Source organism: Drosophila teissieri, chromosome 2L, assembly GCF_016746235.2.
Source record: "Drosophila teissieri strain GT53w chromosome 2L, Prin_Dtei_1.1, whole genome shotgun sequence".
NCBI lineage: Eukaryota > Metazoa > Arthropoda > Insecta > Diptera > Drosophilidae > Drosophila > Drosophila teissieri.
The window spans coordinates 1,423,826-1,446,505 of NC_053029.1; the positions used below are offsets into that span (position 1 = coordinate 1,423,826).

Sequence of the window (22,680 nt, forward strand, 5' to 3'; positions counted from 1 at the left end):
CGAGTAGGAATTTAATATAAACAGAGTCCGAGGAAATTGCAATGCCTGATGGCAGAATCGAGAATGGAGAGACAGACGACACCCCTTTTGCCTTGGAGTTTGGGGACTTTGCGGAGTCTCGTTAGCTGAAATGGCGCAATGTGCACGCACGAAATGATATAGGGGTTGCTCAGGGGTCTAACCCCAACGAGAGATCTCTGTTTGCTCATCAGGTTGTTTTCCCTATCAAGCTATCGGCCAAAGTGCAACCAGACGGAAGCCCATAAAATAATATGGCCAGGCCCAAAAAATTCTGAAGCAGAAACAGCAGAAGACACACGAACTGCTTATGCACAAATGTTGCGTTTCACATGGCATTCGAGGAGTAGGACTCGCTCGGCCTGGGAACCCAAGCCGAAATGAAGGAATTCCACGCCCCCTGCACCACCGCCTTCGACAGCTGTATTGGCAGAGCCATAATGATAGACTCGATGCGGAATGAGTTGATTGTCGATTGGTTATGATGATGCGTACCTTGAGAAAGAATAGACCCCCGGCGGGCAGCATTATGCGATGCGAGCCCGTATCCGTCTTCAGTTCGCGGCCGTCCTTAAACCACTGAATGCTGGGTGTTGGATTGCCCTCGGCCTGGCAATTAAACGTAAATGGATCATTTTTTGGCACCGTCGTGTCCATGGGATGCTCGATGATGCGTGGATTTTCACCTGGAATGGAAAGGAAACGGGGGAAGAAGCGTTCATTAATATCGTGTCTTTCATATGCACCGTCAAGGAGATTGATGTGTGCAAAGTAACCCTACGCCGAGGAGGCCACTTGAGTGCGTGTTGGATTTCCAAAGGATCGCGTGTGTGTGGGATCATCTCTGGGGATTTCCCGTTCCCCAAACGAAACTCATCTTTGACGGCTAAACAAGTTTTGTCACTTAATGCAGCGGCAATTAAGAGGCCATTAAGGAGACGTTCTAGGCTCCACGCCCCTTGGCCCCAAAATCCAAAATCCAGCCAGAAATTATGTTAAGCAGCAGCGGAGTTTCACTTGAGGCGGCTGCTCCTCTCAAATTCAATTAGCTTCATGAAAATATTTGCCCGCCCTCGGCTCCCTCAACTCCCTCGGCATCCTCGGCACAAAGGACCCGTCCGCCGACTAAACATAAATTCGTGCATGTCGATAAGGACGAAACAAAGGACTCCGCTAGATAAACTTTATTAAAAGCAGCAAGCGGCAAGCGGCAGAAAGTAACGATAGACGGCGAAAGCAGTTGGATCCGAACCAACAGCTGAAATGTAATTACAAAAGCGCTTAAAGGTGAAAAATGTGTGTGTTTGCCCAGCGGACTGGAGGATGAGGAGGAGGAGTGCGATGTAAATCCCTGGCCAGAGGTGGAATGCGGTGGAATGCCTTTGGTTAGCAACATCATTCAGCCGGAAATTAAGTTTTCCAGATTTATTGAAAGCGGATAGTAATGAGAGCTTGCAGCGCAGCAGAGTCACGGGAAACCAGAGCCAACAGGAATAGAGATGGGCGCGTATCACTGTTTGCCCATGGGGAATAAATCACGGGATGTGGAGGGTCAACTGGGTATATTAGCTAGTTAATAATTAACCTTATTTAAAAAGTTTAAAGTTTGCCAACTAGTTGCGAAGGCTAACTCCCTACTGTTTCACTTCAGTAGTAACTAGATCTGCTCGCAATTCGACACCCGAGGCGTGACCTTTGAGCCCTGGCATGGCCAGTATGCAAGTCGAATCGCATCGTGACACCGCTATCACTGTGGGAAATCACTGAATCAGCATCCATCCAGTGATTCTATTCCCAGCCAGCAGCAGATGAACGATGACATTTGTCAAATGTGTTTCACCGAAAAAAGGGGACGAGACGAGGCTTGGGGAAATGAAAGGACTGCACCTTGGACATTTGTCAATTGCTGTTGTACTTGGCTTTTGATGTTGCTGCCGTTGCGAGCATTGTTGTTGTTGTGATTGCCACCCGGACAGCAGCCTTTTGTTGTGCCCTCAAAGTGGCAGAGGGGGAAAAGGGGTGGTGAGCTTTGAGCCATTGTCTGATTTCGGCCATGTCCAAAAGGGTGCTGCCTCCTTTGTTTGCCCGAGCTGCGTTGTCATGGCTACATTCTTGTGCTCTTGTGTGCTAATTTAAATGATGAAATATACTCAAATAGTTCTGTCATGCCAACAACGCACAGCTTATTAAGAGCGCCGCACAAAGTATACGAATTTTTGCAGTTTTTGCCAGCAAACCAGCAACACCTGCCAGAACTTTCTTTGCCGGCAAACAAAATATTTAATTAAGCAAAAATCTGCTGCTGGTTGAATAAATATTTCAGCATTTTTTTGTTATCCCACCAGAAGCAAACGAAACCACACAGAAAAGCAAAACGAAAGGGAGACAGGACTTCGATAAGCTAGCCAAAAGGAAATGCAAAAATAAAATCAGGTAAAATGTGTAAACTTTGCAGCAAGAATTTTCCACACGCACAGTCTCTGCGGCAGTTGTTAAATAAAGAGTTGATGTTTTTCATAATAGCATGTAAAAAGGCAGAAACTGAGAGAAAATGCGAGCAGAAAGAGTTGGGAGTTCTGCATAACAATGAATGCCAGATGCACTTGGAATTTTTCACGAGGAAATGTCAAGAGTTTATTGTGTTTAAGCATATGTAAACAGAAAATGAAAAAAAATCCTTTAAAAAAGCTATTAAGAACTTTTTAACAGTCCTTCACGTTGGAAAGCATGCTTTAAGCATGCTTTGAGCTATTAGTTAGTCATAAGCTCGCCAAATTTGATTTAAAATGAAATTTGAAAGTCTGAACCAAATGCTGAACCAAATGCTGAACCAAATTTCCAGTAGATCCCCAGCTTGTACCACACAATTACCCATTTTTCCTCAGCACTTAATTACGCTCATTTGGCATATATGCTCTTCATTTGTTCTGCATCTGTGTGCATATTTATGTATGTGGGTGAAAGTAAGCACATGTGTGTCTGTGTGTGGGTGGCAGGGAAATTTATGCATGCATACACCGTGCGCAAAGAACTCCGGAGAATGTAAAAGAAGTTTTGAGTAAATAAACAGGAACAGAGGCAAAAAGTGCTGCCGGCGATGAAATCATGCAAGCATGCACATGCACCTAAGCAAACAATCGCGCTCACATTTGGGGCCCAGTGAGAGAGAGAGAGACGGGTGCTGTGGCGGAGACAGAGATGGCGAGATGGGTGCAGAGAGGGACGGGGATAGCGGTGTGTGTCTGTGTCTGCTGAACTCATAATGCGCCACTAACGTGTTGGGGAGTTTTGCGGGCTGCAGCGGCAAACACCAACAATAATAACAGGAAATGCATTTCGTATATGGGCGCTGTTAAGAAATCGCGGGCTGCTGTCTGTTATCTTAGCTTATATTGTTGTTGTTGTTTGCTGCCGTTTTTGTCTGTTTGTCCAACATACATAAGCATAAAAGAAATGTGTAGCCCGGCAGCAACACGAGAACATTAAGAGGGTGTCACTCGACTGGCAGCTACCTCGTGAATGGGTGTCATGGTTTGGCAAGAACGCCTCAACGAATCGTCATGAAAGTTGGTATGTGGGTGGAGTGTTATATTAGCAGCTCGCATCCCAAAAGTTTTGGTGGTATCATTTCTAGTTCCATTGTTATACCTTTAAATGTATGAAAGGATCATAACAATTATCTTAGTATTAAGCTCAGCTTAAAACCTATATACCCCAAGAGAGGGTGCCAGAAGACGAGAAGCATTCACAACTGCAACTACAACTTGCACTGCTGTTTGATGCTGTTGCATTTCTGCTAATTTGCTGTTGCCCCGTTGTTTGACTTCGGGCCTCTAGGTGCTAAAAGAGACTCCGGTCTCCGGAGTCCGAAGTCCGGGAGTTCTCAAGCATCTTATGCCAATATGCATCATTATTAGCATGTCAACAACACACGAGTATACGCAAGATGGTGCACACCATGGACAAAAATCACAACTTTCCCAACTGACGGCAACATTAAACGTGTAAGCAAGCAGCTGGTCGAAAGGCAAATGCAAATATGCATATGCAAACCTGGCCAGTTGTTCCTCACCCACAAGACTTGTAATCAAACAACGAATAGCCGCAATTCAAGGGGGCAAACAGGTGGAGTTGTTGGGAGCAACCTGCCGGAAAACCATCATACTACGAGCTACATGTGTTCAGGTAATTGAAGATGCACAAACTTCTACGTACGTATATTATTGCAAAGGCATTTATTGTTTTCCCAGCTAAAGGCTTTGTACGTAGCCGTGTTTTCGACAGCGCAACAATGAGTTCTTATTTCCCACTCACAGACCTGCAAGTTCTGTATGATAAATATTATATTATATACAGCCGTGGACGTATAAATAGCACAAAATGAAGTTCATCTTTTTGAATAGTTTTTTTAATTAAAAAAAATTTCTTGGAAATAAAAGCTTTCGTTCTTCATAGCTTAGCTTATAAACTAATAAATTAATTAATCAAAATGAATAAATGTTAAAAAAAAAGATGTGGTAATTTAAAACTAAAAACTACGAAAATGCGTGTCACAGAAATAGCACAATTTCAAAATATCTTCAATTAATCATAAAAAATAAGTTTAAAAGTAATTAATGTAAAGCAAATTTAATATTTGGTTGAGTATCCATGATTTTTGATGACTGCGTTACATCTTCAACCCATACTCTCCACAAGATCCTGACATCTATCCTTTGGAATGGAGTTCCAGGCTTCTTGGTGGACACCTTTCCACAAATCGTCAAGATTCGAAATTTTTTTTTTGGATATCATAACCTTGACATCGTTCCATAGATTTTCTATTGGATTTATGTCAGGGCTTTGAGCCGGCCATTCCAGAACTTGGATGGGTTCGTCCTTCAACCACTTTTTAACGACACGATATGTGTGCTTTGGGTCGTTGTCGTGCTGGAATGTCCATTTCAGAGGCATGTTCTCAAACGTAAATGGTTCCATTTGATTTTTGAGAATGTCCACATACATAAAGCGATCCATTACGCCATTGATCCGGTAAAGCGGACCCACACCTCGCCAGGAAAATGCACCCCAGCACATAATGGAACCGGCACCGTGCTTAACAGTCTTCATGGTGTACCTGGGGTTAAGAGCTTGGCCTTTTGGACGACGAACAAATGTTTTCCCATCGGGTCCTACTTTATTAATTTTTGTTTCATCGCTCCAAAGGATGTTTTTCCAAAAACTCAGGTCCTTATCCCGGTGGGCCCGTGCGAAACTTAATCGTTGCGATATGTTGCGTTTTGACAGGAGCGGTTTTTTTCTGCTGATGCGTCCAAAGAGGGAAGCTTCATTTAGTCTTCTTGCCACTAATTTCCTCGATACATTTGTGCCACATTCTTTATTTATTTCCTCCAAAATTTCGCGGGAGGACTTGAAAGGATCCGCCTTGCTCTTCCGTACTATGAGCATATCTGTACGCGGATCAGTTTTTCGTGGCTTTGGTTTGCGTTTTTTTTGATTGGTCAAATATGCTGTGTTTTCCTTCACTACCTTTAGTGCATTATATACCATTTTCCTCGAACATTTCATTATTTCGGCAATTTCAGCAGGTGTATTGCCAGATTCAGTTAGGTTGAATATCATCCTCCTTTCTTCAACTGAACAATGCTTTCCTCGACCAATTTTTTTAACTTTTGTATTAAATTACATTAATTTGTTGACGAAATTTTTTAAATCACGAAAAAAAACTTAGAAAAACCACTTTTTACACGGAATTTGCTGTAAGTTCTTTAAAGTGTGCTATTTCTGTGACCACGCTAAATAATCGCTCGCGAACGAAAATTAAGCATAAAGCAGAAGAAAAAAATGATAATGGTAAATTTTTGGGTTGTACGTCATCTAGAAGAGAGCAATAATCAATTCACATCAAAATTTTTGGAATCGAAAGCCAAATACTTCTGAAATAATCGATCTAAAGTTACTGTTCTGATGTGTGCTATTTATACGTCCACGGCTGTATATCGTCGTACTGCCACTGAGATGAAGTTGAACTAAGTTTCCAGACTGCTTCATTAATATGCATTTAATGTTCAAAAATCCATTATTGAAATTATTCAACTCGAGTACAAATAAACTTTACTTATCCCTCGTCAGAAAGTAAGAGTTTTTTTCGCCGCTCGGCCCCACAAATCACAGAATGTCAAACTGTGGCAGCTTGAGTACTGCTGCAACCATACCATTTTCCATTTTCCTTTTTGCGCTTGCCTCTTCCATTTTGCCACATTTTTAAAAATGGGGAGAGCGACAGGTTGGAAGTCCTTGATGTGAACTGTGACGTCAGGCGCGGAGGGTCTGTTAAAAAATTAACTGAGCTGCAGCTAGTCCTGCTCCTGTTTTAGTGCCATTCTGATTTTCGGTGCTCCCTTTTGCTCGTGCACCGAAAAAAAATCTTTCTGAAAACCATTTCTTCTTTAAGTAATTTATGCATCTTTCTATCTATCTGTCTTTCTATCTATCTATCACTTTGAACAACGACTGCAATTACTTTTCAAATAAATTTGCCTGTAGACTTGCTTTTTCCAGTGTTCTTCCTTTCCCCGATGTTGTTGTCGTTGTTCCTATTGTTTTTGCATTGGCTCAACAACAAACTGAACAATAATTTATAAGCTTTTAGTGCAGCGCGACTTCTCAGGCAACAGTAACAGCAAAATAGCAAACAGCAAAAGCAACAGCAAGAGCAAAGTTTTTGATTTGCCGCCAGCTGATGGAGGTTGCTGTGTAGCTGCTATTTCAACTTTCTGCTAGCATTTATTTATTTATGCTGAAATGCTTAATTTTTAATGGGCATGCAACTCGCCCAGGCAGCCAGCTCGCAAAATGGGGTATCCTTTCTAAAAGCTGAGGAGTTCGTAAGCCTTTTGCACAACTTTTGCCACTTAAGCTTTTGTACAAGAAAATGGTGAAAAGCGAGAGGAGTGGGTGTTGTTTGTTTCCGTATGTGGGTATTCCGGATTTGTGTTTACCGACTTGCTTTTGTGCAGACTAAATACGCTTATTATTTTTCCCTCACTTTGGCTGCCAAATATTGATGGGTGAAGTCATGAAGTCAATGTACTGGAGATTAAAAAAAACACACAAATTTAAAGGCTGAATGTAAGTCGTTCTTGGATCTTAATACTTTTTTGTATAACTATGAAGTAGATACTATTTTTTCCACAAAGGAAATTTAGAGAATTTCCGAGTCGCCACACTTTGCGCTGCTTTCGAAAGTCAATGTTTCGGGAAAATTTGTTACTCATTGTTTCTGTTTACATTTGTTTGCTTTTGTATTTGCGCGCCTTGCGTTTGCTCTTCTGCGTCTTCGCCTCCTGGTTATTGTTGTTTTTTGTTTGCTTAGTCGGTCGGGAGGAAAAACAGGGGGGAACAGAGGAAAACCTGGCGGGGGTTTCACAAGAACAACAACATCCTGCAGCGGAAGCTGCCCGGTTGCCAATTATTTAAATGCTGGTATTTACCTACCAACACGGCGGATGTGGGCCAACCCAACGAAGAAAGAAAGCAGAAAGCAGAAAGCAGACTTGGGCAGCATAAATCATTATCACATTTATGTAATATTCACATCGGGGCAAGAACACTCGGAGGAATGGGACTCTGCTTGGTTCCTGGGACTGCAAGGAAAGAGCAGCCAAATATTTGCCCAAAAACGGAACCCGGGGCAGCAATAAAAACCGCAATAAACCAACAGGGATTACGGGCCATAATGTGAGGATTTTCAACAAGCTCCGGGAAACTCATACGCTTATGTCCTTGCTCCCTACTTTTCCCCTCGATGACTTCGGCTTTGGCTTTTATTGTTTTCGTTATTACGGCGACAGCAAAGAAAAAAAAAAGGAATGTTCGAGAAATCAAAAAATCAAATAAATTATTCAAAATGTTGTTTGGGCCAAACACGCATATTAAAACGCAGAAGGGGAACATATGGCTCTATCCCTGCACCCAGATGAACCCTCAAGGACCCTCTACTCCTTATTCTCCTTCCATCCGGAGTCAATCCCGTTGGGCGCAGCATTTGATTAGGCAAAACAAGAGAAGGCAAACCGCAGGCGAGTTCCCTGCTGAGGACTCCAGACTTGAGATGCTGGCCACCGTGGTATGAGCACGTTGTAAATGCTTTGAAAATATAATGAACTAAGCCAAGCTTTTCCTCAGGCTTTTCCTTCTGTTTCCCCAGAACCAGCGATATTAACCACTGTCGCCGGAGCCATTTGTCTAGTCTGCAGCGCTCTCATCTCGCATTTTCAATGTCAAATTTATGCCGGGGCACGCGGAGTCGAGTCTGCCGGAGTCGCTAATGAGCCAAATCGCCCGAAGGTGCCAGCGAAAATGCTCCAGACCAGACAGTCGTCGGTCTTTCACTTGCTCCATCTTGGCTTTGGTTTTGGTTTTGGTTGGCTCCTGCTTCTGCTCTTGGCTCCTCAGATTTTTTTCGCACATTGTACGCATATTGTTAATTTGGCGCCACAGGGTACGAATTCCCAGACCTCCAACTCCCCCCCCTGTTTTTCACCGCTTTCTATGGAGCAACTTTTCCATTGTCTGAAGGGGTTTTCCTGGGTTTTCCGCTCCGCTCTGCTCTGCTCCATTTTTGTGCGACTTTTGCGCTGTTAATTAAATTCGACATTCGAGTCCCATGTGAGTGTGTGCGTTTTTTCTTATCGCCGGGCGGGAGGAAAACCACTTTCCGCCATGGGGAATTTGGGATCCAAGTTTCCTCGCACTCACTTCGCTTATCAGCAAAATATGCATTTCAGCTAAAAAAAAAAGAAACCGCCACAAAAAGCTCGGCAGTTCGCCTCGACTCGGCTTGGCTCTTATCAATAATTTCATAAATGAAAAACACTGAAATCCTTTTAAAGGTTCCATCCCGAGCATTTACCATCCAGTCCCCAGTCATAAATATATATGAGAGGTGCACGCAAAAAGGCACAGGACCCATATGGCTGCGAAAGGGCGACTATCAATGTCATATTTTTTACTCGGCTTTTTATCAACTCTTTTATATAGTTTATATCTTCGTTTTCTATCTCGCCTTCCCCTTCCTTTTTCGGCTCCATTTATGTGAATGGAAAAGGGTTTCTGAGTGGGCCGCAGTTGGCTTTATTGAGAAGTTGCACTGGCCAAGAGAACGTTTAACTGGCTTATGATGTAACCGAAAAAAAAAGAATAATAATACAACTGAACCTTATCCTACCCAGACAAGCATTATGAAGTCAGCTAAGAGCTATGCTAATCCGAAATCTGCATTATAATATGGGATCATTTGTCAAGAGATGAAGTGATAAAGATGATGTATGGTGAATGCTGTGCATAATGAAGGTGAGAACGGTGGGAGATCGCGCTTAAGATACTCTACAGATACTCTGGACTTGTACTTCAAATATTTGCCACTTTCTGCAGCTTATTTACACACATGGAGTCACTCCCTCAAATGCCGTATTTGTAACCCTGAGTGCACAACCCCAGAAAACTACAAGTCATCGCACCCTCGAAGGAATAAAGTACATATAATGCCATCAAGTCTGTCATTATCACCTGTCAAAGTTCGTATGATCTCATATCGAAACCGATGTGCCCGACCCAAATAGAGTATGTATTGTGACAACTAAATAATAGATGAAAAAATGGCTGCGCAGTACAAGAAAAAAGTTTGGGCCACAATCCAATTAATCATTCAGCCTAATCTCTTAATTGAATTTTATTTAGATTTTAATTTGCCTATTTCATAAGCCGATTTGAACAATTTCACAGTTCGCATTGTGCGGTAAACGAAACCTGAAACCGATTTAAAAACCAGAATAAATTCATTTGGGTGATGTAAAAGCAGCAAAGTTCATAATTTGTCAATTTTTCTCGTGCCTTCAAATTAATTACATTTGTCATGCCCATTGACATTTCGACAAGTTTTCTATTAATTATTTTTGATAGATGTTGGAACTGTTAAAAATACAACCCGAAAGCTCTACGAAATGTGTCAATGGCTTGTCTGATTTATGGCTGCGACACAGTTTCCAAAGTTTCCGAAATGCTCCACATTTGATATTGGAATTCCAATTTCCCATTCCGCTGGCCAGCAGATCTCAGCAAACAGATCGTTATGAGTTGGTTTTTTGGTTTTTTGCTTACCTAGAAAGAGAAGAAAGAAGGGAAATTTATTAGTGAATCATGAGGCGCATGGAAAATGAGGTAGCCCTGTTGGTTTCGTGGAAATCTGGAGCCACCGAGAGGAAAACAGAAGCTCCCGAATCCGAAGAAACCAGTCTCAAAGCAGAGCCATAAAACAATTGCACATAAACCTCGTTTATGGGACGGACTGTCGCATGTGCAGCATAAATTATGTTTTGTCGTTTTGACATCCCTGACAGATATGCATCTATGCTATAACCCCCGGATCCGCACCGCACTGCCAGCTGCCTGCCTGCCTCTCAGTCCTCAATCCTCCTGCTTCCTACCAATCCAACAAAGAGATCATTATCGAGCTGGGCCAGAGCCAGGGACAGGGTAAGAGTAAGGGTAAGGGTAAGGGTCGACTTGGGGCAGCACACAAAAACAGAGGCCAGGCAGTTGGGAAAAAATGCTCACAGATGTCGTTTATTGAATATCGATTTACGCCGCCGACTTCGTTAGAGAAAAACGCATGTTAAATGTAAATATGAATAAATGAGCTGAAAAACGGCAGCGAATGCCCGTCCACCCGTCCGCCTATGATCATAAATAAGCCGGCGATCTGGGGCGAGGGTTCCGACCTTCCAACTCTTCGACTCTCCGCCGACTTGAGTGCCCACTAACCAAGCGGACGGGGGCTCTCAATGTCACATGTTGCATGTCCTGCGGCCAGACGAAGGAATCGGGCATCGGGAATCGGGCATCCACAATCCACAATCCAGGGCCACTCGAAGCGCGAAACTCAACACTGACCAAGGGGATTGGGCAAAGATGGAGGGATGATAGCGTGCACGAGGTCGAAGAGGAAATACCCTTCGAATGAAATATCTAATCGCTGGTGTATTGTGATTTCCAGCCCAATGACTTCGTGGTACTTTCTGAACAAAAGGCATCGATTTCACATATTTACAGAACCAATAAGTTGATGCTTTGCTTTGTTCAAGAGATGTAAACATACGTGCCTAGTCGACTTTACGCACTAGAAAGGTTTCAATTCAGAAAAACACTTTCAGCTTTTGATTAACGATACACTATCCCATTAACAATTGCTATATCTTTTAATTTTGTACCACTGCCCAAGAGCTCTGAATGTTTTGGCATACCCTGCGTTCAGGGTATCCACTTAGCGATGAAATAAAAAAGATGGAAAGAGTAAACAGCCTCATTGGCCCTGGGCGAGATTTCCAAGTCGGATAAGCGGCGGGCAGGACAACGGCGAGACTTGAACCAAAAAATGGGAATAAATATATATATTGTATGTATGTATATACAGCAGGAGAAGAAAGAAGGGTTGCCGTCTCTTGCGATGATTGATTTCATGCCAAAGTTGATTTCAATCAGCAATGTTTATGCAGTTTTTGCCCCTCGTCGCTTTTTCTGTCGTCGTCGTCGTCTGCGGACTTCAGTCGCTTGGGGGTTGGCTTTTGACAAGAATTATGACACTAGCCATATTTGGAGCCAGTCATTCCGGAGGAGTCTTGTGGAAAGGGGCGGTGGGCGGGGCGAATGTCGTTTAATTGCCAAAAGCGCATAATTATCAGGCGAACCGAGCGTTCACTGAACCTCCTCCTCCGAGTCTTAGGCCCATGCCCCCGAGCAGAGTGGGGAAAAGAGGGAAATCGAAAAGCTAATAGGCTTTTTGGCACTGGTCCATTGTCCGAGAACTGAAGTACCAGCAGCTTAGGCGACACAACGCAACGAAACCAAACGAAACAACGTTAATCAAGAGCCATGGAATCGCACCGAAAGAGAAAACAACCAAAAAACCAGGGAACTGGGCAACCAAAGTGGAAGAAAATCAACAGATTCTAAGCGTTATTATTGGAGTCGAGAAAACAGACTTGATGACGATACAAATTGCTGTTATTAAAGCGCGAGCGGAAGAGATACAAATTGGTGCGGCGGACGGGGGAAGATACTTTGCGAAGATACTTTTTAAATGAAACGAGATACGTTCGTGGTTAAAGAGGAATCAAGCGCTGCTTCCATTCCAGGAAGGTATTTCCCTAATTTAAGAAGTACATTTTTAAAACACATCCACTAAGCCCCAGAAAGTGGCAACTAAAACGGGGCACTCGAATTCCCCGCAACCCTTGAGCTAATTTCGGGGCGCAAAAAGCCATTAAAGCGAACCCTTATTATCCTCATCTAATGTCCAGCGTCCAACGTCCAACGGCCAGTCGAGACTCTTTGCCCGGGACAAACTGATTTAAGCTTCTTTGGCACACACAACATTTAATAAGCGTTAAAAGTAAATGTCATTAGAGAGCTGCTCCTTTGGCGCTGGCAGCATTCTGCGCTGACACTTGATGAGCTGTCATAACATTAGATCATGAAGGTCTACCGCCCCCATTTCAGCTACTCGCTTCCTCGGCCCCTCATTAGTCTCGGGAGCAACTGTTTGCTCAGCTTATTATGATAAACATTAAGAGTCCGGCGACTTTAACGCACTTTAACGTGGGCTTTTCTCGGAGAAAAGCGCTCTAATTGATTGATTGATGGGCGCATTGGGTGATTGACTGGCCATATGCCGAGCACAAAGTCAAAGGTGTCAGAGAAAGTTTTCTTTTTCTTCCTAGATAAACAGATGAAATATTTATTTGACTTGCTGAAATATTTCCAGCGTTTTCGGTATATTTTTGTTTAATATTCGGAGCAGCTGTCATCGCGCGGGAAATTCGATGCGCTCAATGAAAAGCGACACTTCAGATTGGCTGGGAAATGCACATGCACATGCGGGGAAAACTCTGTGCTCCGGCCTGACTAATCATGGAATTATGAGCCGATTTGTTACAGAAAACCATTCAGTCTAATGAGTGAGATTGTGGTGGGCTGGGAAAATCTTCCCAGAATGGGAACTTGATTAAGATGTGGGCTCAAGAAGTGCTCTTGATTTGGGAATGGAATAGGCAGTATACATATATCCCCATATCTAAACGGCTTGGCACTGCGGCTTAGGTCTCTGATTGCCAGTTTGTGTTGCAGTTTTTTCCGCCTCACAAATGACTTCCGCCACAGACACAAATTATAATGTAAATCGATGCAACATGAACATGAAATATAATTGAATTGAAAATGTTGCCACACACGGGAGCAGCAGCAGCGGCAACTGACAGGCGACAGCGACTGCAAAGGGCAAAATGCTAATAAATGCAAACAAAAACTCTGCGACTTGCAGCAGCAACAGCAGCAACAGCAGCAGCAGCAACTCTAAGCAGCAACACAAGGCAGCAACATCAGCGGAGACAACGGCAACATGAGGCACGGAGACAACGACAAAGTCATGTAACTTGTAACTTGTAGCCGGGCATCAAATATGGCCAATCGAAGGGGAAAGAATGTTACTTGGGCGGCAATATATCATCAAAGTGGGTACTGGATACTGGGATACTGGATGCTGGATGGCCTACGGATCATCGGCGATGGGAGGCAGGCGATGGAAGGAGGGAGATACAACCCGCAGCAGCAACATCAAATCAATGCAATTTCCATTTGTAAATGACCAAAATGAGCAGCACACAGACGAATGTTTGGGCTCGTTGGCGGGTTACCGAGTTCCCGGGTTTGTAGCATGTTTGCAAGATGGACCACCTGGAGGAGCCTCCACTGATAGAGTTCTTAGAGCACGCCCCTCCCCTTCCCTTCCCCCAACAAGATCCGACATTCCATTTTCGCTATAATTAATAAACACATGGCAAAACAATTTATCAGTTGCTGCTGGCGCCCGAGTCATGGCAAATCGATTAAGCAATCTCCGGCTAAGCAAAGCAAAAAACAGCAAGGAAAATGAATTAAAAATGGCAAACAAAAAAAGAGCAGCAAACCGGCGACTCATGTGAGTGCAGAAATATGAAAAACGACGCCGACTTCGGTGATGCATGTTGCCAAAGGGCAGCAGTAACTCCAAGACTTGCCCCAACGCCGCACAACTGGGGGGCAGGATGAAAACCGCCAAGAAACCGAGAAAACTTGTCTGCCCGAAAGATTTGTTTGCTTTTGCTTTACTTTGGCGGAGGCAGCAGGAGGAAAGGCAAAAAATTCAATTTAAAATTATTGCTGCACTTTGCTGGTTGCTTGTTGCACGGCAGCAACATGTGCCTCCCCTTCTGCCGCTGCCTCTGCCGCTGCTGTTGCAACTGCGGCCCCAAAAACATGTTGATTATTTTAAAAGGCAGCAGGAAAAATGGCCCTGCGAGTAGCAGCATAATTTGTTGCCAGCAACATGTCCGAAATTCTTGTACTCCCCTCGCGAGTGGCAGCCTAAAAGTTTAATTTCCCATTTCGCATTTCGCGTTTGGCATTTGGCTCATTTGCATTTTACTGTCAAATTAATCCAATTTAACACAAGAAGAACCGCGACTCCACTCCACTCCACCGGGGAATTTGAATCCATTTCAGAGGGCTACGCAAAATGCAGCCTGCCAAAACGAACAACATAATTACCGTTAAGAATTGCGAGTTGCAACATCAGCAGCAGCAACAATAAGAGACATGCCCCGGACAGGCAGCAGAACACAGAACGTTTTGGGCTCCTTAATTGCCATTGGGAGACTCCATTTGGCATGGCCGAGCAGTCCACGGAGTCCACGGAGTCCATGGAGTCCAGCTGCCCAAGTGGCCAAGTGGCCAAGAGCACGACTTTGCGGCCCGAGCTGCGCGCATTAGCAATATGGGAAACGAATCGGGCTTAGTTGCTCTTGACCACAGGTAAAGAAGGCAGCAACAGCAGCAGCAGCAGCGACAGTGGCAGCAACATTGCGGCATGTGCAACATGTTGCTGCCTGCTCCCTGTTGCACGTATCGATCGCATTCCGCGTTCCTAATTCGCTAGCATTTTACCAAAGCTTCTTTACCATATCCAGCCGCACAGAGGCGGGGCAAAAGGGGGTCCAAAGGCAGCAGATAGCGCGACTCGACGCGACTTGACTGTCGCAAATCAGATACAAGAAAAGTGCCCGCGATGGGCGAGGAGTCGCGCCGAGGAGCCGAGAGCAGAAACAATGCTGGACCCTGTGTTTAGCATATGCAGATGGGTACGGGTCTGGCTCTGGATCTGCATCCGAGCACTGAGGAAAAAGTCTGGCGAAGATCTAGATCTGGAAAGATTAAGCAGAGACTAGACAGGATGGCATGCACTCATGATTAAAGGATTGAATCCCAGTTGGATCAAACACTCTGCTCATCTAAAGACCATCTCAACTATATTCATTTCATAAGAGAAGTTGGCTAAATAATCTAATATAAACTGATATACTCATGAGTATATCTTTTAATTGGGTAGATTTGTGTGCAGTGTATGATTTCGTTGTCTCTTCCCGGTTACGCACGCTGGATTTGCAGCTTGAAATATTTGCATACATGGACCCCCCGAACATGCCCCCCATACTCTCCTTTTCCGCAGGTACGAAATATATTAAATTTAAAACGGACCTCGAAACGAAACGAAACGAAAATATGTTAAACGCGTGACTAATGTGAGAACGTTCCACGAGATACATTTGGTTCGTTAGCCTTGGCACTGCGACGTCGCTGGCTGATCAATGATCAAAGACCGACTTCAGCAACGGCAACTGCGGAGCCAAAGTTGGCTAATTAGCTATGCAAACTATGAGATACACAACACAAGATACCATGTATCTCAAAATGCCTCGGCCTCATGCGTGCAATTCGCGGCGTTTTTCGTTATTCGTTGTTCGGCTTAGCGAAAGAAAGTTTAACTCGATTTACTTCCAATTAGCTGCCATTTTCGGCTATTTGAGTCTGTATCTGTGTGGGCGCCAAATTTGTGGCGCAAAATTGCACAGATACGGATACGAGACCCCAGGAACGAACGCCAAAGAGTCTGTAATTTGACTAAAGACTGAAATTTGAATGATCGCTTTGTCTAAGTGGAGTCTGCGGTCTGCGATCTGGAGTTTGGGCTTAGCGTTCCCCGCTCGGAATCTCGAAGAGGAAGTATCTCTTAGTGAGCATGCGAATAATGCGATTCGGGGCTGGTCGAATGCGTTCGTTTAGCGATCACTTAAGTGCCTGCATACGGAGTTTGTGTCTGAACGGCACATTTTCATGAAAACTTAGAGAGTGCAAGTATGTGTTGATCAGTAAGGCTAAAATGGGAGCTAGCATGGCTAGTTTTTATCAAGACAGGTTTCCGAGTTGCCTGCACACAGAATAGTTTTCCGTTTTCCATCTGCACAAAAGATCTGAGGACGCTGTCAGCAGGAGTTCCTCAAATATCTTATCCTAATACAGTTTCCTTTCCAATTTCCCGCGGCATATGGTTTTCCCCTCGCCTTTTCAGCCAATCTTCGAGTGAACACTGTGCCCTGGGCCAAATGACACCTGCATCCATGGATCTCTACTACCTAAGGCGAAACCTACTTAAGATACTTTAGATACTTGGCCAGCCCACGAGTGCAGTTATCTATCCATCGAATGCAAGATGGAAATGGATGGGTCGCCTACCTACTCTGTGGATTGGGATTGGGATTCAGGTTCGGGTTCGGATTCTGTCGCCGTGGAGAACCTTTTCAGCCTCTTTTCTTGGACTATTTGCTTTTCAATGCTGCTTCGATTCGTGTTCTCCTTTTGTTGGTTTGCTGGGTTCGCTTTTATTGTATTCCTCTATTTTTTTCGGGGAAAATTTATGACTTGCTCATGCGGGGAATGCGTTCCTTGTTTTTCCACCATTGTTTGACTTGGCTCGGCTGAATTTTCTTTTCTTCGAGCTGTGATGCCGCTGCACCATCGGAATTCTCTACCTACGCAGCAGAGTCCACAGATTTTCCACTCCTTGAGCGGCTCGAATTGCCTTTGACCTTGCTCGGCGGCCATTTTCCGGACGAGCGGACAGTGGAATAGATTTTCCCGCCACAATTAGGCAACTTCTTGGTCTCGCATTAAACGAAATTGTAGATGGAAATTGTTGCCACAGCGCCCAGTTGCCACTCCAAAAGCGGCAACGGAGATAATCGTAAAAATTGTAGACGGGGAATTGTTAAATTTTATTGCCAAAACTTTTGGCCAACAAAATTTAATTTGCTCAAAACGAAAAAGCGAAAAAACAACATCAAAAGCAGCTGGTTTTGGCCAAGACGAAGGAGCAGCCAGCAGCCAGAAATATATGTATATAATCATAAATACTTTTCGGGGGACTTAGGTGTGCGTTTTGTGTGTGGGCTTCTCTACCTGGTGGGATTAGACCTGCCAATGCGAAATTATACAACTTTTATGTCTGGTCTTTGTGTTCTCCCTTACTTATTGCTTTTCCAAGTCTTTGTTTTCCTGGGTGCGTGCATGTGCATGTGTGTGCGTGTGTGTGTGGGAGAGCGTGAAAATTCGCTAAGCCAGGCTAAGGAAACTTCTGTTATTGCTTCCCCTACGCATTCCGCTTCTTGGCTCTTGACCCACCCGCCTTGTAGCTGCATCTGTATCCGTATCCGAATCGGAGCTGTATCTGCGCGGCTAATAGAGATACGTCCGGCCTTGCGAGTGCGAAAATTTAATTTATACATTAACCCTTTGGGGCATCGTGTCACACGATTTGCATTGCATGTTGTCACGTCATGCTGTCAACAGTCAGCCAACAGCAACAACTGCAGCAACTGCAACTGCAACAACTGCAGCATCGACAGCAGCAACACAGAATGTCGCGCGCAAGTTTGCACCTTGAATGAGATACTCCCGGCTGCAATTCCTTTGCAGTGACGCAAAAAAAGGGGGAAAAAAGAAAAGATACTTTCCTGCCTTCTGGCCACTGTGAGTAATTAAGCCGCATGCCTTTTCCCAGCCGATGTCCCTTTGGGGCAGCTTCAAAAGGGGCCAGCCGCCGAGGTCCTCGCCCAATTAAAGCCCTATAAAAATCACTTAAGGGCCGCATTTGACAATCAACTTTAATAATAACACGAAAACCCTTGCCCCTCCCTCCACCCCCCTTGCTCACTCAACCTTGACCCCAACCGACGGTGGGTATTTTCACAAAACATGGCCAAAGTCAGTGGCGTGGAGTGGCGAGGGGTCAGCGGGGCTGGCGAACAAGTTGCGATAACAACAACAGCAGGAAAGGGCGCAAAAAAATTATGAAAAATTAATTTCTGCCCGACGGCAGATTTTCGCTTTTTTCGTGTTTTCCCCTTCTTTTTTTTCACTGTGTGTGTGTGGGGCAGGCAGACAGAACATTGATGGGCGTTCGAGGGGATCAGAGGGAAGATATTGCAATGGGGTTTATGCGTTATGCGTTAATAAAAGCGAATGGCATGGAGATAAAGTAGCTGATGAGTAGGATTTGCTGGCGATAAGCGAGAATATTGGATGGCATATTTTAGAAGGGAAGCCATTAATGAATCATTTATGGGGCCAACTGAATATAATTTACTGAGTAAACTCGAACTTGGCATCAAGTGTCTACGTTGTGTAACTTACAGGTGCCATGTGGTAAGTTCTCGATTTACCGCCACGCATAAACATGATTGTCACACATTCCGCAAACGCAAATTCTCCCATCATTGAAGCGGGCATCGTTTTTTTGCCCCCACTAAGTTGCAAGTGCGGCTGTTCGCGGACCTAAGCCCTTTTGTGTGGATGTTTTACAATGTGCTCCACTGTGTTGTGCTGTGTTGTGTTGTGGTAACGATGACGATTGCCGTCGATTGTGAAACCGACAAGGAGCGGCAGCAACAGCAACATCACAACCACCAACAACATACAACAGTGGCAACTTTGGCCTGCAGCCTGCGAAACCTTCGATTTGTTGGTCTGTCATCATGCCTCATCATTGTCAGCCGACTCATCCCGGCAGCCCGGCATGTGCAACGTTTTCATCATCATTATTTCATGTTGCAGAGTCCCGAAGGCAGCCCAAAGGCTCCTGCGTTCCCATGTACTCCAGTCCTTGCTCCTTTTTTGTTATGCATTATTGAATTTTTGTTTATAAGACAACGACGTGTTTGGATGTCTGCGGTCGGGCAATTATTATTATGACTTTCAGCCCCGACCCTGAGAATGTTTACAAATCGCGCTGCACGGCTGCACTGCTGCAATGATGTTTATGAAACGAGCGGGGCTCCCGCAACGCAGCGATTTCCGTTGAGATCGATCAAATGAAGTTATCACCCGGCCAGCAGGCAATTGGCAATTGTCACAGGAACCGAATCACAGCCAATCCGAGTGCCAAACACTGTCAGTCAGGCTGATCCTCGCGTTGATTTCAGCCCGCTTTCAGTTTGCCCCCCAATCCCCCAGAGATCCCAGCTTCCAAATTCCAGATTGCAGATCGCGGATTGCGGATCGCAGATCGCTGGACGTTGATGCCTATTGACAGCTCACAGCGGTTTATTAATGATCATGCTGCGGCTGCCCAGAGATCGAGATATAGTCTCCGTGGATCTGTTGGATGGTGGATGCCTGGCTGGTTGGATGGTTGAATATCTGGATGGTTGGCCCTGCACGCGATGCGCATCAATCTCAGATAAAGAAAGATCACTCAGCTGTCGAACGATCACTTTAAGATCGCCGATCGCCGATCTGCGCTATGCAAATTCCCTGATCCCTTTGCCTTCGCTTCCCTTCCCTTCCCTTGCTTGATTAATTGCCGCCGCTGCACTTTTAATTATTTTTTAAAGCCGGATTCCTGGGCTCCCTTCGGCGGTTAATAATACCAAGGCTGCCTTCCCAGAAATCCAAAACCCATTTCCCACAAGGTGCGTCAGCTAGCCAAATATTTGCTCCCCCGGAGACGAACACACCCGCCGTCTAACCCAGTTTCAAATTCTGATTGCAATGTTTACCATGCCGGGTTCTCTGGCATTTACCAAACCGTAAACAATTCCACCAACGAATGTCGGAGTGTTCTGTAACTCGAAACGATCCCAGAACACCAGAGACAGTCGTCTTCGAGAGTCTTTAAATGTAAATACTGCTAAAATAAAAAACAAAGACGAACACGAATACGAATACGAATGCCGAGAGGCGACAAGTGAGGCCTTATCTTAAATGCATGCCCCTCAGAAGAAAGGGGAGTTGCGAGTTGGGAAAGTGTCGCCGCACCGGGGAGTGATTGGCATATCGCATTTCCCCATTTGCCGTCGTCGCAAAAGTGCAATAAATTAACTCGGTGAAAAAGCACAAAATAAACGAAAACCAAGCCAAGCCGACTGAGGAGGGAAACCAGTAAAATCTTGTGCCGCAGAGCAGGTTGACTGCCTGTCCAGCGGTGGACGATGGACAGTGGACCGTCCTCATCATCAAGTAACCAACTAAAAACCAAATTAATTTTATGACAAACTCGTTGAATGGCCAAAGCTACCAAATCTCCAGACTGACGTGGGCAGGTTGCTCAGCCCACTCTGGGCTTATTTCCCACTTGGCTGCGGAGAACAAAAAAAGGAATTATAAAACACAATCCGATGCGGCGATACCTGCACTAAAAGTGCCCAACTCCAGTGACCAGGCTCTGGTTACCCGGGGAAATTCATGGGAAATTTATGCGTGATTTGTTTGAGATGCTTACGGGTAGTGAGTGGAGAGGAATGAAGTCGTTGAATATTTTATACATAGTAATCTAATTTAGGGGCCAGCTTAAGTGCCATTTGTTGTATTTAAATAATTTAAAAGAGGGAGGAAGTAAGATCACTTCGGTATCCAACCAAAGCAATTAGAGCATATATATAGTAACCATAAATTGTAAAAGTAATATCGTAGCACATTTAGCTGCCCATTTTAATTAGATTCTACAATATGGTGTCCACCAATGACATCTTTTACCTCAGCACTCCCAACCAGGTGGAGTGCATTCCTTCTGCATGAGGACATAGGACATGAGCCCTAACTAAATGCTTTCTGCTTTATGGCACTGGCAATGCCATCGCAATATCAATATCAAGTTTATTTTAGCTTTTTAGCATATTTCAGTGTCTTATCAGCGGCCGCCAATGGCAGCAAATGAGACTGCGTAGGGGATGGGTAAGTGGTGAGGTGGGGGGTGGGGGGACGACTGGCAACATGTTGCTGCTGCAAGAACAAGGCTCCATTGTAGGTTTCGCCTGGGTTGACAGTCATTTAGATTTATGGCTGATTGTCTGCAACGGCAGCGCCTTTTTATAGCCAACTTGCTTTGGCTTTAACTTCACCTTGTTGCTGCCTTATTTGCACGCAGAGTCAGCAATCCAATTTTTGCATGTTTGTTGTCGTTGCTGCCGCTGTTGTTGCAACTTGCTGTTGTTGCTGTTGCTGTAGCTGTTGTCGCCGTACGCAGGTGAGTACAAGCCGCAAATGCAACAACCGCGAAACTTGTTTAGCAACATTGGCCAATTTGCATGTGTCGCACTCGCTGGCAAGACTTTAGACACGGCTCTTGGACTTGGACTTCCCATTGGAGTCGCAGTCGCAGTCGTTGTTCCCCTCCAGATATTAGATGTCCGCAATGCGATAAACGTCCAGCGATGGACAATCGAGTGGATTCGATTCGAGTCGAATCAAATCGAATGGAGGAGAGTCCCAGGCTCATTGATTTAAATGCCGCGCATCCTCGGAGATTCGAGGATCGCACAGCAAGTCGCCGATTGAGATTAAGCCGTTTGTCAACTTGTCATAATTGCCGGCATTGCGGACTCCACGGCGCCGATCTCCTTGGGCTTGTTAACAAATTATAAAAACTTTTCAGACCCACTCCGAATGAGGCAAAAATAGAGAGAGAGAGAAAAATCCAAACGCCAACGTTGTGGCAACTGACTGCAAACGATGACTCAAGGCGATTCTTTGAAAATTTTTCATAATTTCCTCGCCGCGCGTAGGCAGCTGAAACTTAAGCCCCAGCCCCGAACTCAAACCGAACCCCAAATGGCGATTGCTGGCGGCCATGTCTGCCACAGCAGCGACTTGCAACTGGCAACTTGCAACTTGCAGCAGCAGCAGCATCATCAAGTGCAAATATGCAAATCTCTGGCGACGACGACTTGCTTAAGGATAAATGACAAAGACAAAGACAAACCACTTTTCGGGGCAGCAGGAAATTTCAGATTTGTGTAATTAAATACGTATTAGCCGAGCGAAACTTGTTGATCCACCCAGTTAACTCATTTTGCCTAACTGTAAACTGTTTTTCCAGCGCCCAAAGGATAATAATGGCTGCATCTCGTCTCTCTACTGAATTCGATGTTAAACTAAGAAACTAAGATTTCAATGAATCTCACAGAGATAAGCCTTTCTCCCGTCGATTTCGCGCACTGCTTTTCCCATAACTTGTGAATCAAATTTCCATGTTGATTGACCCCACCAGAATTGCATATCCTCCTCCAGTTGCAGCCCCCTCCCCAAAACTCTTTTTCCCCTGGAAAAACTCCTTTGCACATAGCATTTCCAATGCAATTTGCGAACCTTTTTTTCTCACCAAGCTCGGCTCAGAGTTGCTCCGAGCTAAGCACCACGAACGAATATAAACGGGCCGAAAAAACTTTTCGGAAAATC

General features: G+C 44.7%; 1 protein-coding gene across 3 annotated transcripts in view; it reads right to left on the reverse strand.

Annotated features, from left to right (window-relative positions):
- The window catches only part of LOC122626188 (roundabout homolog 2), a 41,391-nt gene that overhangs the window by 15,029 nt on the left and 3,682 nt on the right, over positions 1 to 22,680 (reverse strand). For all 3 annotated transcript variants that reach the window (XM_043806351.1, XM_043806350.1, XM_043806352.1), the window contains exon 2: positions 514 to 704. In XM_043806351.1, coding sequence (XP_043662286.1) covers positions 514 to 704 — 191 coding nt within the window. The remainder of the gene's footprint in view (positions 1 to 513; positions 705 to 22,680) is intronic.